This window comes from Glycine soja, chromosome 10 (assembly GCF_004193775.1).
Source record: "Glycine soja cultivar W05 chromosome 10, ASM419377v2, whole genome shotgun sequence".
Taxonomy (NCBI): domain Eukaryota; kingdom Viridiplantae; phylum Streptophyta; class Magnoliopsida; order Fabales; family Fabaceae; genus Glycine; species Glycine soja.
This window is the reverse complement of record NC_041011.1, coordinates 47,457,113-47,474,919: the sequence shown is the minus strand read 5'-3', so window position 1 is coordinate 47,474,919 and position 17,807 is coordinate 47,457,113. Positions and strand designations below refer to the sequence as shown.

At 34.2% G+C, this 17,807-nt stretch overlaps 3 protein-coding genes and 1 pseudogene across 4 annotated transcripts; 1 reads left to right on the top strand and 3 right to left on the bottom strand.

Annotated features, from left to right (window-relative positions):
• Positions 1 to 407: 407 nt before the first annotated feature.
• Positions 408 to 1,186, bottom strand: LOC114371822 (probable membrane-associated kinase regulator 6). The gene is made up of 2 exons (XM_028329148.1): positions 523 to 1,186; positions 408 to 415 (listed from the first exon to the last, which is right to left on the bottom strand). Exons 1-2 carry the CDS (start codon positions 1,184 to 1,186, stop codon positions 408 to 410), a joined length of 672 nt encoding a protein of 223 aa, XP_028184949.1.
• Positions 1,187 to 4,222: 3,036 nt separating this feature from the next.
• LOC114372191 lies at positions 4,223 to 9,328 on the bottom strand. The gene is made up of 4 exons (XM_028329642.1): positions 8,934 to 9,328; positions 8,547 to 8,699; positions 5,561 to 5,626; positions 4,223 to 4,914 (listed from the first exon to the last, which is right to left on the bottom strand). Exons 1-4 carry the CDS (start codon positions 9,054 to 9,056, stop codon positions 4,246 to 4,248), a joined length of 1,011 nt encoding a protein of 336 aa, XP_028185443.1. The 5' UTR covers positions 9,057 to 9,328; the 3' UTR covers positions 4,223 to 4,245.
• A 2,124-nt stretch (positions 9,329 to 11,452) lies between these two features.
• On the top strand, positions 11,453 to 17,664 carry LOC114370455 (G-type lectin S-receptor-like serine/threonine-protein kinase At5g24080). Of its 2 annotated transcripts, none has more exons than XM_028327813.1 (5): positions 11,453 to 11,781; positions 13,289 to 14,649; positions 14,747 to 14,927; positions 15,293 to 15,746; positions 16,477 to 17,664. In XM_028327813.1, the coding sequence occupies exons 1-5, from the start codon at positions 11,525 to 11,527 to the stop codon at positions 16,813 to 16,815; spliced, it is 2,592 nt and encodes an 863-aa protein (XP_028183614.1). In that variant the 5' UTR covers positions 11,453 to 11,524; the 3' UTR covers positions 16,816 to 17,664. The 2 variants fall into 2 exon arrangements, with proteins under 2 accessions (XP_028183614.1, XP_028183615.1); XM_028327814.1 differs by having other exon boundaries at positions 11,695 to 11,781; positions 13,235 to 14,649.
• Positions 17,189 to 17,665, bottom strand: LOC114371821 (annotated as a pseudogene).
• Between the last annotated feature and the right edge of the window lie 142 nt (positions 17,666 to 17,807).

The window sequence follows — 17,807 nt, the reverse complement described above, 5'->3', positions numbered from 1 at the left end:
AGCTTGACTAGTGACTAACCAACCACAACATTTCCCTATGATGTTCCTTTATCATTTAAGCAGAGGAGAGAATAGGGACAGGATGAGTGGCTGATGATACTTTGGCTTCATGCATATTCAGTTCATATGTGACTATTATTCTTTCTTTTCCTTTTTTTTTTTTGTGAATTTAATTTGAATCCACTGACGTGTACTATTAGTGAACCATCAGATTCAGATGCCACCTACTGAAAATATGGTCAAAAACTTCCACAAGAAGTGAAAAAGCTTTTAGTTACAAGTTACAACAATAAAATGCCGTATTTTTCTTCCTCATAGTATAAAAGGTTTTACAGTGACAGTAAATCAAATTTAACCCCTTCTCATTTATCTTCATCTTCTCCTTCCCCTTTTGCAGCTTCCTTAACTCATTCTCCTGCCATAAACAAAGTGTTGAAATTTTAGAACTCCAGAAAATCTAAAGAATTCTATGATGAGAAAATCTATGTTCAACTGTTATAAACATGTTGAACTTGCACTTACCGATGGATCTTTTGCAATGGAGAACTGCTTCATATATTGAGCTTTCAGAATCACAAGAGTAGCGCCAATCATCAGCAGAAAAGGCTACACTAATTCGCGGTGAAGTAGCAGTGTCTGAATAGTATCTCCTATTCTTCACAGCCTCACCTCTCTTAGCAACAGCATCAATACTAGGCTTGTGAACCCTCAGCTTTCTACACAAGGGCCTCAAGAAATTCAGATACTTCTGAAACACTCTCCTTGACAATGTTCTGCACTTTTTTAAGGAAAGGCATCTAGAAGGGCCTGTAGGAGCCTCACTCTTTGGTGCATGTGAAGATGATGAAACTAAGCTTGTGTTGGAGTCTGAGGACTCATATTCTTCCATTTGCAATGACTCAACAAAGAGAGGCATGAGGTAGCCATTGGAAAAGAGCTCATCTGCATGGACAAGAGTGAGAGGGGACTGTGAAATTGGGAAGTCAAATTTGGAGTCCTGTGAGTTCTTAAAGAATCTTTTAGAAGGTGGCATTCTTGGGTCCATCTCAATGAAGGAAGAAGTTTCATCAGATGCATCAAGGGGAGTTCTTAGGGAGCTTTCTAGGCTTTCTAGTGCTGATGGCCTTAGGTTCACTAACCAACTGTATGAGAAGCTTTCTATAGAAAGAGGCTGAGAAGTTTCCATGGATATGATATGCTATGCTACTCTGAAGATATAGAAGGAATCTTGGAAAGAAATTGACAATTTAAGGGAAGGGGATACAAGGTGGGCTATAGCTAGCAAAAACACTCACTCTTCTTATGCAGCATATCTTTTGACTTATATGTATACACATGCACACACACACATGACACACCCCTTAATATCATCTCTGTCCAAGAATTAGTCATGTGGCTGTCTGGAAAGAGACAATGAATTTTAATAATTGGAAATGAGAAAGAGAGAAAAAGAAACAGGAATGTGAGCCCACCAATAGACCCATAATGTCCTGTTTCATCAGTAGTTAGCCTCACCTTTTTCTTTTTAATCATTTATTGCTATAAAAATTTTAAAAAAGGGGGTTGGCTTGTTTCTGGATTTAACAGTCTAAATAACAAATCACATTCAAGAAAATCCAGGACGTTCATGCGTAGTAATATTCAAATGTTGGTACATTAGGAGTTCACCAAAAAAAAAGAAAAAGCAGAACTATACTTTTCAATGCTATAGTATAGAATGTTGCCTTTAAGCTTTTATTTTTTTTGTTCTGTAAATTGAAACTCAAAAAGTAATCAAGAGGAATCTTTGCTAATTACACTTGCCGACTGGTGGAAAGTATGATTAGTTTAAATCCTCAGTTATGTCATAAATCAGTGTTTTAAAATCAAATTAAGTTTGCTGTGTTTTGCTATTGTCTTCTAGTTCTGTGTAATAATATTATTTGGATGGACATGACCACTTTGGAAAGGTGATTTCATCAGTCTGATATTGCACTCCAACTGCTGCACGCCTGCAACACCAGGCTAAACTTAAATATAAAAATAAAATATCCCATCGTACTATATATATTATGTGCATGCAACCTAAATGACTTAGATATGTTATATATTTTATTGGATCATCATTGATTATTATATGCACGAGATACTCTTGGACAACATTATTGTTTCATGAAGAGAAAAAGCAGTGTACCATAGTACTTTAGTGGTTTAGCGTCATGCAATGGTTTTCAACTAGCACCAAATTAGAGTCTTATTCAAGAAATTTAGAACAGAGAGTACTATACTAAATATATCTATCAAGAAATTGTTCTCAAAGCAAGCCTTGCCACTGAGCTATTCCGGTGGTAAATCTTTATCTAGCTGGACAAATTGTCTCCAATAATAACTGAAAGCCCTTTAAAAGGTAAGTATTGGTAAATCTTTCTGAGTAAAAGCAGAATTTTGATTTTTAAATCGTATTTTACTTTTCTTTGGGAAAGGATCTGATAAGAAAAAGAGAGGGAGAATTGGATTGAAATAATTAAAAACTAAAGGACGAAATTCGAGCAAAATATTCCTTCTATATACATTAATAATTGTAAATAGATTACAAGTACAATTAAGCTTAAGCCTAAATTAAAATGCTTTATTAGGATAATTTAAAACAAAACAAAAATCTCAAATGAAATGACATGCACAGAATGAATTAAGATGCCAATTGGCAAAGGACTACTATATTGCACTCTCTTCTTAAAGGAAAGCATAAATTGATAAATTACATGATAACATTGCCATACGGCATATGTAACATCATTGTTGTCCTTGAATGAGTTCAACACAAATTTGAATTCTTAAAGAGCAAATAACATGAGGATCTCATGGGGGTAAGGAAATTCAGACTTTTTCATCCACTAGCAGCCTGAGTGGAGATGCACACAAATCTTCTGAGGTTTGAATGTTAAAGAAAGAAACGTCATTTTCATCCAAAATTGAGCAAACTGGTTCTGATAAGCAGTTCTATGAAATGCTAAAATAGCAGACAAGGGTCCCATCAGTTGTCGGATAAAGTAAACATCAACAAAGGTTCCTGGGACAAAAGCTACTGAGCCAGGATAGTAAGTGACTTGAAGCCAATTGGTCCCCTCTCTTATGTCCCCATTTAAGACAATATGTATTTACAAGTAAATACAACACTCATTAATGCAGTCTAATTCTGAAAAGAATGTTGCACCACTCATGCAAGCAGCAAGGACCCAAAGCATTAAGTGGTTTTGATAAAAATTGACAGAATTTTTATCTACAAGAATATATATATATATAGTTGCAGATATATATATTTCACAAGGGAGCATCATGACAACCAGCTCAGCAGCAGGTAAAATGTGGCTATAGGCATTAGGCAAACCACATGCACTCATTCTATAACTATTTGTCATTAAGTGCCGTTCAGGGGCCAGCTTGTAAGGATGTTAAGAGTGGGAGAGGCAATCAATGCATTATTGGATTCTGTATAGCAGCTTAAATAAAGCAAACTCTGATATTGGATTCTGTATAGCTTAAATAAAGCATACTCTGCATTGCATTTTCAGTTATCCTTCATTGTTCATATTTCAGAGGATCCCAGTTCTGAAACATTTTATCTTGGAATTCCATCAACAGTTGGCATTGAAAGTGTAAATTTTCAATCTCTTACTTTCAGTGAAAGATTGTCAAACACCTTAATGTTAGGCTCTACATACGGGGTCACGGCAAACAAGTCTCTCAGAAAACTGGCTTCGAACTGAGGACTTAGAGCTTCAAAACTATACTTGAAGGCATCAAGTCTCTCAGAAAACTGGCTTGCAATACTCTCTAACATACTTTTCCAATACACTCTTTGTTAATAGTTGAAATTTACTGGAAATTAAAAAATCCTAAGTGAGACTCATTAAATAAGAAGATCCACAAAATTGTATTTTTCAATAAATTTCAATCAATAATAAAGATGTGCACAATAGATTGTGTTGCTAACATTTTTCCTGGCAATAATAGTACCACTGATGTTAAGTGTTTAAATATTGACAAAAGTAGTACAACATAACACAACGCAACATAACCCCACACCACCCCTCCCCTTTCCAGTTTTAACTTTTAACTCTTCAAGTGTAGCTTTGAGAAGTGAAAATTTATGTAAAATCGTGGGCAAGGCATAATAAGTGCATCTCAATTTGTCTGACAGTGTGAGTGGAAAATAATCAGATCTCAGAAGAATGCAAAAAAAGTATGAAAATCTGTCAAAAACTTTTATTTCATGAGATCCAGAAATACAAAAGCATTCCACAAACTATGCAACAACATTGATGGCAAGAGGTTCCTAGAACGTACAAAGACAGTGCCCATCACCATGCCAAGAAATACAAGTGGTAGCACCCTCTGGATGTTAAAATGTGCCAATGCAAAAGCTATTGAGCTAACTAATATTGCACTCCATACAGGCATGTACTTGGTTAAAGATGGGAGAAGGAAACCACGGAAGACAATCTCCTCCCATATCGGGGCACAGACTGAGACTATCACTGCATAGAGGGCCATTGCCACAAGGTCTCGTGCAACAATGGACTGCTCTACACTTGAGATGGCAACTGGAGTATATTGAAGAACAGGCAACAAATTTAGGTTCATTTGTGATAGCTGATTGATAAGGGGGAACATGAGGCAGCCTAAACCAACATCAAACGGCCACTTCCCCTTGAGTTCAAATTTGAACCAATCAGATGAAAGAGGTTGAAACTTTGCAAGACAATGGTGAAGAATTGCTATCCCAATCACGCCTTCGGCAACATCGGTCAAGAGGCTGTACAATGCTTGCCCTCTGTATGTAAGAGATTCCTTTCTAAACCCTGCTGTGTATGCTAAAAATGGAACTATCCAAGTTCCTACAAACCAAAATGAGGCAATCCAGAGAAGCATTACCTGCAGAACCCAACTTAGTTTGCTCTTCTAAAAGTGATGATACTAAGAAGGAGACCAATCAAATAGACTGTATAGTTTCTGAATATATGTCAATTTCATCCACTTACAAGTTCTTAACTGAAGTGGACTATAACAAATAGCCTTACTATCAAATCAATAAAAAATTATGATAATTAACCAACTTTTAGAAATGAAATAAAATTTTATTTCTGATGCTAAAATCTAAGAGCAAGTTAGATACAGTGAATGGTATTTTGCAGAATACAAAAAAAGAATAAAGAATGACATTGAAGTAATCATTCTCATTCTAGTGCTTGGTAACATCATGACTTCAGAACATATTTTATCTTTGGTACAAGGAATAGGATCAGAATTGTAATCAAATGATATCAATAACTCCTGTAAAAATCAACTATTATAATTGTTAACAAAATATAATTATTTTTACATTTTTTCCACTTAAAAAAAAACTAAAAAGATGTAATCAAGTTAGGTTTGTCCAAATATTTTCTTTAGCATTAGGTTGTGCTTTCCAAATTAAGATGGCAAAGTGGAAACAGGTGAAAAGTTTTGCTACTAATTTTTAAATCTAGAGTACAAAACATACTCTAAGCATTGATAATGGTTAAGAAAGAATATACTTTACCTGAACAATGATCTTTGCTGTCCAAGGAACTGACCAGGGTTCCACACCACGAATGACAGTTACGACCTGACATGTTAGAAAACAATACTTTTACCATTTTTGAGACTCCCTAAAGATTTTTGAATTGTCTATGATAGAGATCTAGAGACTGATAGGGACAGAATAGTATTGATTAATACAGAAATGAACTAATAAAGCTCTTACAATCAAGAAACCAGAGAGAATACCCAGAGCCTAGGCTCTTACTGGGCAATAACTTCCCCGCTCAAAAATAAAAATACTATTCACCTCCTTCCCACCACTATCTACACCTTCTCCATATAAACCCACTACTAGCCAATCAATCCCTTTCTCTTCACAGTCGCAACATCACAGTCTCCCATCCCTCTTGTTCCTTTTCCATCTTCTAGAATATACTTTCCAAGTGGATAGCTTATTTGGGCTCATACCCAAAATCTGATCTACTTCACCATTTGGCTCAAAAGCCCAATCAGTAAGTGTTTAAATACTTAGTTACAGACAAATGGTGAAGATTTAAAAGCATATTGATGTTTGATAGTTCGATGATGTTAGAATTTCTTTTCAGATAATTCAAATCAATTGGAAGAACCAGAATGACAACAGCTAATTCATGTTAGCCAAAGACAAAAAATCTATGACTCTTACCAAATGTAGTTCCTTGATTTGGTTTTAATCTGATGGTTGAAAATACTTCCAAATTAATTGTAGATCTTATAATTAACTACAAAAGAGGAAAATCCGTTTAAAAGCTATCCCTTTGAGAAATATTAATTCTCTCTCATATATAATCTCTTTTTCAGTCTCCTCTGCCTTCTCTTTTTGTTCTTTCTTCACTCTCATATGAATATGTACACAAAGTGTAAAGACTTATTTTTTTCATTATTATTTTCTAACAATACAGAGCATAAAGTTGAAATAAGATGAATAATCATGAGTTTGCTTCATGTTTGTTACCATATTTACTATTTTCACAGCTGAAAACTTACCTTAGCCATGGTTCTAAAACTATGAGCACCTAAATCATGAGAAACATGACTTATTTCCTTTGGGTAGTCAAGTGCTAATATGGAATGGAGAGTGAACATAGAGGCAACTCCTGGTTCAGATTATCCTATGGAATTAAATCGGAATGGTATGTCATATTTGTCAAGAAGATCGGAGGATAAGATGGTAGGTGATTCAGTAGACACATCCAATGCGGAAGGCTTGAAAAGATGATGAACAATTGTAATAGAAAGTCAAGAACATTTGCAATTGGATCTTTAAATTTAAGAGCAACTGGGTTATGGATCTCATTCAGTTCATTGAAGTAGCATAACCAACCATTTTTGTGGGAGAAAATAGTTGAAATGTCAAATAGTTTATGGATCTTCATCCAAAAGTTTCACCTGGTACATTTGATGGAAGTTACGAAATCAGGTTGATCAACTATTAAGATCGTGTAGTAAAAAATACTTTATGCAGTCTACCCACTTGGTTGTTAGGATGTCCCACATCACCTGCCTCAATTCTCGAAGTGTAGCTTATATATCTGTTGGACAAATTCACTTAGCGCCAATTGGTTTTAAGCTGAAACCTAACATAGTATCAAAGCCTATAGCCCATCTTGGTTCTTGCTTTTTCTAGTAGGTTCGCTTGTTCTTGGGATGCAACTTATATATCTGTTGGACAACTTTATTTAGCGCCAATTAATTTTAAGCTAAAATCTAATATTGGTTACTACTTATAATAATCTTTGAATAGAATGACAAAGTTTTGTGCCATGAAGAACATAACAGAAAAAGAAAATAGGAAAAAAAAGAGTAAATCCCCATTCTAGTCCTTGAGATTATAATAAACCTTCATTTAATTGGTTTTGCTAAAATTCATTTATTTTAGTCTTTTTTCACTTCATTTTTTTACTATCGTTTTTGCATGTAAAAGGATTAAAGTGAATGTAATTTGGTAAAATCAAGGACTAGAATGCGAGTTCACTTAGAATAACAATTTAGTCATTTTTCTTTGTTGACTTAAAACTGAGATAAGATAATGTTAATCTAAAGATGAAAAAGGTAAATAGAGAACAAGTTGAAGAATAAAACAAGCAAAAAAGTTCACTTAAAAACAGTTATACAAGAATAGTATGAGAGAAAAATGGTTTTAAATTACGATTTGCATCTGCAATATTGTAGTTTTGGTGGTCTCTATCCGCAACTACAATTGCAACCACATTAACCTTAGTTGTCTGCAACTTTTGTAATGATATGATCTTGAATTTATTCAAGAAAATACGGAGACTAGCTCCACATAGTAAAGATGAACCTCTAGAATTCCAGAAAAAAACAAAAAAAGAATATACCACAGGTCATTTGAAAGAACTGAAACCTCCCCCAAGTCCCCACTGAATTGCCTACCTCTGTCACTCCCTCTCTTTCCTTATATCCCACACAGCCTCTAACTTTACTACTTAGTTTCCCACACCATTTTTCATGTAAGCAAGTTTGTTATAACCTAAATAAATCCCTCTTCTCTTCTTACTCATATTTATCACATGGTGCCGATGTGTCATGGTTTAGCACAGGAGTGCCTAACATAATCACAAAGCAACCAAAACCACAACTACAATTCAAAACCATGAATCTAAAACAATATAGCATTTAAGAGGGTTTATCTTTATGCAATGACATTCTTCACAATATATTTAGACACATTTCATCTATTAGATAAAATTATGGAAATTAGATAGAAGTCGTAAAAGACTTTTACAGCTTACTCTCACGGGTACAGCGGTGGCAATTCATGGGGTTGTGCAGTTTAAAACAAGATCAACACAGCCAACACATTAGCAAGGTATAGAGAATTTAACAAATCAGCACTTACTAAGAACTAAAACTTCACACCTTCAAAGCAAAAGATAGACTCCAAGAGACAGCAAAGCAAATGAATAATTTCCTTGTTTACACAAATCAGAAAGAAACATAAATACCGTAAGGATAGTTGCAAGCCAATCTTTCTTCAGGTTTTTGGACTGGTCACCTTCGAGCTTCACCAAATCTTCAGACAATTTATCTTCTTTGAGCTCAGAACCATCAGTTTCCGATGAAGTGTTTCCATGCCTTAAACACAAAAATCTCCATTGCTAGAATGGACAAATGATTGATTCAGGTCAGAACAAAAAACTAAACTAAACTAAACTAAACTAACTTCATACACCAACGGCCCATTTCACACATCAATCCAATCATTATATTAAATGTCTTTATATTAATAATTAAATAAATATTAAAAAACCCACTATCCAAATGACCTATTAGATAAAATAATAATAAAAAATATATACTTTTCACAGATTTTGTTCAAAAACCAAACTTACCTTTTTAGGAAACGTGACTGCTGATTGGGATGGAATAGAAGAGGAGGGTGGATTGAAAAGGGTAACCCTGGAATTTTGGCGAAGTGGGAGAGAGAAGGGAAGGGAAGAAATGGTGGTGGACATTGATGGCAGTGCCACACTGGAGATTGATGAATAGGGTTAATTGTTTCAGTGTGCATCACAGTCACAGACAAAAATGGCCATTGGATTGGAGCTTCCACTCCCACCAATGAAACCAACGCACACCCATTGGGTTCTGCTAATAATAATAATAATAATATCTTGTGTCAAATGCCTAAAACCTTGGATTAATCTTTGGCCTTATTCAATTTTTCTTAGCCTTAACCTTAGTGATAAATTAAAAATTATTAATTATCACATCATGGGTGAGGGCATGGGTTGCACATGGCAGCAATTTTGCTTCCGTTGTATAATATCCACATCTTATTAGGACGTGGCTGTCTTTGAAGGGTAGGTTGATGTTGGATATTTTGTCATTAACATTTTTGTTACCTTCGACTTCTGGTACAACTTTTTTGCATTTTATTGAAATCCATACATATACTGGGAGAGTGAAGGGGAAGCCAACACATTGAATTAACATCAACATTTTTGTTATACTTATGTTTTCAATTCATGGCCAAATTAATAAGCTAACGTGTGTGTGTCTCTAAAGAAAGGAGGAAAAAAAGATACAAAAACGTATTAAAACAAAGTAGACGTAGCTATATGATAAGATAAGGCTTGTTAGTATTACTTGAAAATAATTAAAAGTAAAGTACTTATAGTTTTTAAAATTGTAATTTGGATTTCAATCTTATGGGCGGTGGAAACTATTGAATGGGAGTATGACAGGGGAACACATACACAACAGGGGAATACAGAATACACAACACATTACCTCAGGAAGAAGATGGCAGTAGACTTTTTTAAACTGAGCATTTATCTATTTATGAATACAATTGAATGGGTCAAAAGTTTTGACTTTTGAGTTCTACAATCACTCAATCATTTATTATGTGGATTAATACTTTTTTAATTATTATTTTTATAAAACAAGTGTGCAAAAAATACATAAATATTATTAAAATAAATTAAAAATGACGTATCAATGCAACTCTTATCAATAACTCCTATCAATTTTAATTTGAAAAATGGTCTCTTAACAAGATTTGTTCCGTTGATTGACAGGATAAGTTAACAAGCTAGTTGACATTTTAATAAACTAACGGCTAGCGATCATTTTATCTTATACATCAATCATTAACAAACCTATCGAAATTCCAACAAAAATTTGACTAATTTTTTGGGTTATATATCACTATCCATTTAATTTAAGGCAGATAACCAATAAATGTCTAACGTAGTTTTTAGTAAACATTTGTTTTCTGTAAGAAAAAATTGTTTAACCAATGTTCTTTAAGTTCCAAAGAGTAATATAGAAATGTCCTAACTATACATTTCCTAATATATATTTTTGTCATTCACTGAAATTTATTAAAAATTATACAATTAGGTGAGTTCACTTTTAATTTAACAAGTCATGTTTATAATCTTATAATTTTTAATAATCTTTGACCAATAATAAAAGCTGTGCTAAGAAAATGTGTTAAAAAATTTGTTATTGAGACTCTTATTTAATTATCACAATTGGGTATTAGCAAGGAGTAATTATAAATATATATATTTTACTCTCTTTTATATTTCATGTACTCTCTGTTTTCTTCATCTTTCCCTCTCTTTCTTTTTTCATCATACATCTGTCACTTTATCTCTTTACCTTTTCTTTTTCTTCTTATATCTCTTTTTTCTCCACCTCATTCTACTTCCAAAATGATTGTACGTTGATAATTTTTCACTAGAGCACCTCCGAATGATACAATCATGGTGGAGTTGCTTAACACACTTTTGTGAATCCTAAAATACTACATAAATTTTAGAACTTCAACAACTTTTTTCTCTAATGATGCAATTTTTAAAAACTTAAACTAAGTTCTACAATTATCTTACTGTTAGAATCTGTGTTTCAGATGACAGAAAAGAGAAGAAAAAGTATAAAACTGAAAGATGAATTTTAATCAAACCAAAAAATCAGCTTACATGAGTACATGGTGGCTTATATAGCCAATCTTTAAAAAAAAAAAATACTTGCCATTTCGAAAAATTGTTGTTTATGTAAACAATTATTCTTATATAAATTTTTTTCTTTCAAAGTGTTAAACGTGAACATACACATTCATCACCATCTTGAACTAACTTGTTACAAACTATTATTTTCAAAAACTACGTGTCAATATTGTCTTGGCCTTTGCTCTTTCGGCTTATCACAGATCTAAATTCCCATTTGAAGCCCATAAAGCAATCGTATTTTATTTGCCGACCACACACATCAAGCAACAATTTTTCAAAGTTGTAGCTCAACAACCACTTACCACGTGTTCAATTTTCTATGTCTTTCTTCTTCAAATAGAACACTACACTCCCCCGCTATTGTCCCCATATATAACACCAGGCCATACCATTTTGTAAGCTTTGCTCTTTCACTAAAATATAGTCAATACCACACTTCCATGCAAATGTAAGAACTTGCCATGGCAAGTGCTGCTTCCATTTTTCCTTGTAATTGGGTGGTTCTTGCTCTGTGCCTGTGCTGTTTTAGTGGCTGCATTTCGGCCCAGATTGGTTTGGGCTCGCAGTTATTGGCTAGCAAGGCCCAAACATGGGTTTCTGAAAATGGTACATTTGCTTTGGGGTTCACTCCAGCAGAGACTGATAATCGATTGCTTGTGATTGGAATTTGGTTTGCACAGCTTCCAGGAGATCCAACTTTAGTTTGGTCACCCAATAGGTACTGCTGCTAATTAATAATTTAATATCATTCATCATTCACTTTGTAAATGAACTAATTGTATGCAATGGATGTTTGTGAAAAACAAATTATGCATGCGAAAGTATTTGAGAAAATGAAATTCATTTAGTTTTTGTAATTAAACGATGATAATTTTTTTTAATAATTTAATTTGAAGAGAATATTAACCAAATTAAATTTTGTAAATGAACTATATTCTTACAATCTTACTTATTTAGTTTAGCTAGCCGTAGAGACAACACGTAAAACCAAAACTGTACCTTATTTTTTTTATTACTAAAACTTTACCCTATTCTACTACGTTAGTTATGCAAAAAAAAAAAAATCACCAAAAAAAAGTTAGTTATGCAAAAATGAATAGAAGTAAGAAGGTAGTGATCACAATGAAAGGGAGTTTATATGTGAGGGCCAAAATGAAAAATCAGAACATTTGTGAGGGATTAAAATGAAAAAAAAAACAGTCTTAGACAAAATAAAATGAAAAGCCAAACAATAACAATAATAAAAATATTATTTCAAGGGAGCATAGTAAAAATGATTTTTTTTATTACCACCACAAATAGGATCTTAAGTTCTTTGGTGTTACTTCAAATGTATTTTCATAAGTTTTAATCTTTTAAATTAACTATCAGACTAATTTTTAGTTGGAATTTATTCACAAGAAATAACTTCGTATATTTGAAGAACTAAAGTGGAATAAAATAATTCTAATCAAGGGCTAAGGTTAAAAAAAGTGTGCTTGTGAGGGATCAAAATTAAAGTGTGAACATGCAAGGAGGTAAAACAATATTATATTTGTAGTTGTATAAAGGTTAAATTATTTTGTCAGCTCTTATATAGTTTCATTTCATTTTCAAATTGATGTTAGTTTAGAGGCTTTTAACTTTATTTTTATACTTTTTTTAATTAATCTTTATAGTCAATTCTTTGAAATATGTAACATCTATATATATATATATATATATATATATATATATATGTTAGGAATCTAATTAAAAATTGTATGAATTTAGAATCTCGTTAAAACCTTTTAAACATTACTGGTTTAAGACATATTGAAAAAAAAAACAATTTAATTAATCACATATTCAATAAATTTTTATTAAATACAAATTATTTATCAGTTTAATTGTAAAATTTATTGAAATGAGTTGAAAAAATTATAAAAAAGAATCACAAATTTTTATAAGTCTAAATAAATTCATTCCAATGTCCCTCATTTTAAATTTTTAACTAAACTACAGAACTTATAAAGTAATTTAACTTAATATATTTTTTCCCAGCTACCTTGTATAAATTTCATGGTTAAAAAGAATGTCAATGTAGTGCATGATTAGATGGTTAGTTCTGGTTTTTGACTTAAAAACAAAGAGAAAGTCATAAATCATATCTCCATCTAGTCTTTTTAGTCTTTACAAAAAAGCTTCTGCAGGTTATGAGAAAATCCCAACATGTTTCATTTCTTTGATCTCAATCCAAATAATAGAGACACTCCAGTATCCCAAGAAGCAGCATTGGAGCTTGACACCACTGGCAACCTTGTTCTCATGGATGGAGACACCACAGTGTGGACCTCAAACACTTCAGGTGCTGATGTGCAAACAGCAACCATGTCAGAAACTGGCAACTTCATTCTCCACAGCACCAACAACCACTCTGTGTGGCAGAGTTTTTCTCAACCTTCTGACACTCTCCTCCCAAACCAGCTTCTAACAGTGTCTTCAGAACTAACATCATCAAAGTCTTCTTCTCATGGTGGCTACTATGCTCTCAAAATGCTTCAGCAGCCTACTTCTTTAAGCCTTGCTCTCACTTACAATCTCCCTGAGACTTACCAAGCCTCAGATGAATCATACACCAACTATTCCTATTGGCAAGGCCCTGATATCTCCAATGTGACCGGGGAAGTTATCGTGGTTTTAGACCAAGCCGGGAGCTTTGGAATTGTGTATGGAGACTCATCTGATGGAGCTGTTTATGTGTACAAGAATGATGGCGGTGATGATGCAGGCTTGTCTTCTGCAGTTCATCAATCTGCACCATTGACTGTTCTCAGGAGACTAACACTGGAAAAGAATGGAAATCTTCGGTTGTATCGATGGGACGAGGTGAACGGTTCGAGGCAGTGGGTGCCACAGTGGGCTGCAGTTTCAAATCCATGTGACATTGCTGGAGTTTGTGGCAATGGAGTTTGTAATTTGGATAGGAGTAAGACAAAGGCCACTTGCACTTGCCTGCCAGGAACTGCTAAAGTTGGAAGGGATGGACAGTGCTATGAGAATTCATCCCTTGTTGGAAAATGCAATGGCAAGCATGAAAACCTGACATCACAGCTTAGGATTTCAACAGTGCAGCAAACAAACTATTATTTTTCTGAATTTTCAGTAATAGCTAACTATAGTGATATTTCTAATGTGTCAAAATGTGGGGATGCTTGCTTGTTAGATTGTGATTGTGTGGCTTCTGTTTATGGACTAAATGAGGAGAGACCCTATTGTTGGGTGTTGAGGAGCTTAAGTTTTGGTGGTTTTGAGGATACAAGCTCAACTTTGTTTGTGAAGGTCAGAGCAAATGGGTCATGGACTTTAGAAGGCCAAGAAGGAGGGTCTAATAGCTCCTCTGATGGAATGGGAAGTGCAAAGGAGAAGGCTGTGATTATTCCTACTGTTCTGAGTATGGTAGTTCTCATTGTTTTGCTGAGTTTATTACTGTACTACACTGTTCATAGAAAAAGAACTTTGAAAAGGGAGATGGAAAGTTCCTTGATCTTATCTGGTGCTCCAATGAATTTCACATACCGCGATTTGCAAATTAGGACGTGCAACTTTTCACAGCTGCTAGGAACAGGTATGTGTGTTATCTATTAAATTTTATGGAAACGGAGAAGTTACAAGCAGAGTTTTTATTTTGTGCGAACTGTTTGCTAACTGTACATGTTTTGCAGGTGGATTTGGGAGTGTGTATAAAGGAAGCCTGGGCGATGGTACCCTTGTGGCAGTGAAGAAACTTGACAGGGTTTTGCCTCATGGAGAGAAGGAATTTATCACTGAAGTAAACACTATTGGCTCAATGCATCATATGAATTTGGTTCGCCTATGTGGCTATTGTTCAGAGGGATCACACAGGTATGCTGTTTCTTGACAATCAATTTTATATGATCTTTTTTTTTTTCCCTCAACATCTTAAAATATGAGTTGGCTATCAAATACCATTTTTGGGACAAGTGACTGTTACTAACATTCAGTCATCAAGTAGATATATTGCTTGGACTTGGATTTACTTTTAGGATTATTAATACTGTGTAAAGGTCTTTTATATTTTCACCTAGTCACTAATTTCCAATTATAGTAAATTTGTCGACCTTTTGAAAGTCGTGTCAATGAGAATTTTTTATCGGTTGACACTATAAAAACTTTTATACTAATAATACATGTCTATTAAACTCAATTTTTAATGGTTTAATTGGCTTTGGCAAATGCTTGTTTGGCAGGCTTCTTGTTTATGAGTTCATGAAAAATGGATCCTTGGATAAATGGATCTTCCCTTCATATCAAGCGCGAGATAGATTGCTAGATTGGACAACTCGTTTCAATATAGCCATAGCTACTGCACAAGGGATTGCATACTTTCATGAGCAGTGCAGGGATCGGATAATACATTGTGACATAAAACCGGAAAATATATTGGTAGACGAAAACTTTTGTCCTAAAGTATCTGATTTTGGACTGGCCAAATTGATGGGAAGGGAGCACTCTCATGTGGTAACAATGGTCAGAGGCACAAGAGGTTATTTGGCACCAGAATGGGTTAGTAATCGCCCTATAACTGTAAAAGCTGATGTTTACAGCTATGGAATGCTTCTTTTAGAGATCATTGGTGGCAGGAGAAATCTTGATATGTCCTTTGGTGCTGAGGACTTTTTCTATCCTGGTTGGGCTTACAAGGTACATTAAGATGCTGGTTTTATTATTATTATTATTATTATTATTATTATTATTATTCATTTATTTTTTTTAATCTTTTTATTGATGCAAAATAGACTTTAACACCATATTTCAGTTGTAGCATTTAACATCCTAATAAATTTTTTCAATCAACATTTCCTCCCCTTCAGTATCTTCTTTTTATAGTAAAAAAGTAAATTATCCTGACATTCCCTGTGATTTCTTGATATTGCACTCAACTCAACCTTGTTTTTTTAATATTTACAATCACCTCTCTTGTAAGGGTATGCAGTGAAATGTTTTTAATATGATTAAGGGGGTTAAGTTTAATGTTTTTTTCCCCAAACAATTAAGGCGGTATAAGAGTAGAAAAATGAGGGGTATTGAGAGAAATTTGACTAAACCTCAAGGAGTGTGAGTGTAATTTAATCTAGTAAATAACATCTTGAAAACTTTGGCCTTTAACAGAATGAACAATGTCTAGTGATTCTTGTAACTAACTTTACCCAGTGGGATAAGGCTTTGTTGTTTAGAGTACTGCTTCTTTTTAACTTGAAAAAATATGAAAGATCATACATTCTACTCAATAGAGAGGAGCAGTTACCATAAGAAAAGAACCCGTTAAGAAGATAATGTTACTTCACTCTTCCTAAGCACATTTGATATATTGTCAACTCGAGATATCTAACTGCTTGATAAATACTGATAGTACAGTGTTTGGTTATTGCAGGAGATGACAAATGGGTCAATAATTAAGGTGGCAGATAAAAGATTAAATGGGGCAGTTGATGAAGAAGAGGTAACGAGAGCTCTGAAAGTTGCATTTTGGTGTATCCAAGATGAGGTTTCTATGCGACCAACAATGGGGGAAGTGGTAAGACTGCTGGAAGATTCAATCGACATTAATATGCCACCAATGCCACAAACAGTACTAGAGTTAATTGAGGAAGGCTTAGACCAAGTATACAAAGCTATGAAAAGAGAGTATAATCAATCTAGCTCATTCACTATTACCAGCCATCTTACATCTCATGCTACATGTAGCAATTCCACAATGTCACCAAGATAGTGTTTAAACTAAGAAATTGGTCTTTTCGTGTTTTCTGAAAATTATATCAGGGGAGGGGGATCATGGACGAACATGTAACAGTTGACAATGTTTAAATGGCTCCTTTAATGTTTTTGGGAGAAGTCCTAAGAAGGAAATGGATACTTATATAACCCCTTCTACCCATTTGTAATCATCCCCTCAATTCCACAAGTGTTCTTTCCTTCCTTTCTCTAGTAAAGGGTGATTGGACTTATAATCTTTGTAATTTTGAAGTATTTCTCTTTAGTGATTATATTTATAATCTCTGTTGGGGATAGAGTAACAATAGAAATATTTGTTGGGTTAGGGAGTTAGGTGTTAGTGAATACTCTTTAGCACAACATACAAGATTTCATTTAAATACAATCTTAGAGCCAAGTTCATCCCAGTACTGAACCTTTCCTCCCTCAATGACAAAATCAATTCCATCCAAAGCAGCATCGCCAAGGGGCCGCGAACAGGATTGTCCACCCAAGAAGTTGTTCCACAAGTACATGGCAACTTGCCTGGCATCCTCAAGTGGAGAGCATTACCTCGATGTTATTGGCTTGGCATGACCTAATCTCAGAACTCAGAGTGACACATCCATTGTTTAAAGTCACACTATGGCCTGCAAGGTTCAGAGCTGGGAGTCGTGCCATTGTCATATGCGGCTAAGAAAGCTATGTTCACAATAGTTCCCAGAAGCACAAGTTTCTTCTAAGATTCCCTCAATCCCATTTTGGCCCAAGCACACAGCTATCCCACTAGCATCTGAACACACTGCTAGTACTATCAGTCTATAACACAGAGATGGGAATGGTAATAAAATGGTCACGTTGGAAGCCATAATTTGATAGAAGGGATTTGAATTATTTTATCAAAAATTAAAACAAACAGTTTGGTTTATCTGCTCAACTAGTCTCTATAAAGGATGTTACTATGTTAAGCAGATTTTGATACATGAGTTGCTCAATGCTCACTAGTGCATT

Excerpts from the sequence above, each read along its gene's own strand:
- LOC114372191 (XM_028329642.1), bottom strand. The coding sequence starts at position 9,056 with ATGTCCACCACCATTTCTTCCCTTCCCTTCTCTCTCCCACTTCGCCAA. Across the intron at positions 8,700-8,933 it reads CAGTCACGTTTCCTAAAAAG|CAATGGAGATTTTTGTGTTT; the intron begins GTAAGTTTGGTT and ends TGTCCATTCTAG. Across the intron at positions 5,627-8,546 it reads GGCTTGCAACTATCCTTACG|GTCGTAACTGTCATTCGTGG; the intron begins GTATTTATGTTT and ends CTAACATGTCAG.
- LOC114371822 (XM_028329148.1), bottom strand. The coding sequence starts at position 1,186 with ATGGAAACTTCTCAGCCTCTTTCTATAGAAAGCTTCTCATACAGTTGG.
- LOC114370455 (XM_028327813.1), top strand. The coding sequence starts at position 11,525 with ATGGCAAGTGCTGCTTCCATTTTTCCTTGTAATTGGGTGGTTCTTGCT. Across the intron at positions 11,782-13,288 it reads TTAGTTTGGTCACCCAATAG|AGACACTCCAGTATCCCAAG; the intron begins GTACTGCTGCTA and ends TCCAAATAATAG. Across the intron at positions 15,747-16,476 it reads ATCCTGGTTGGGCTTACAAG|GAGATGACAAATGGGTCAAT; the intron begins GTACATTAAGAT and ends TGGTTATTGCAG.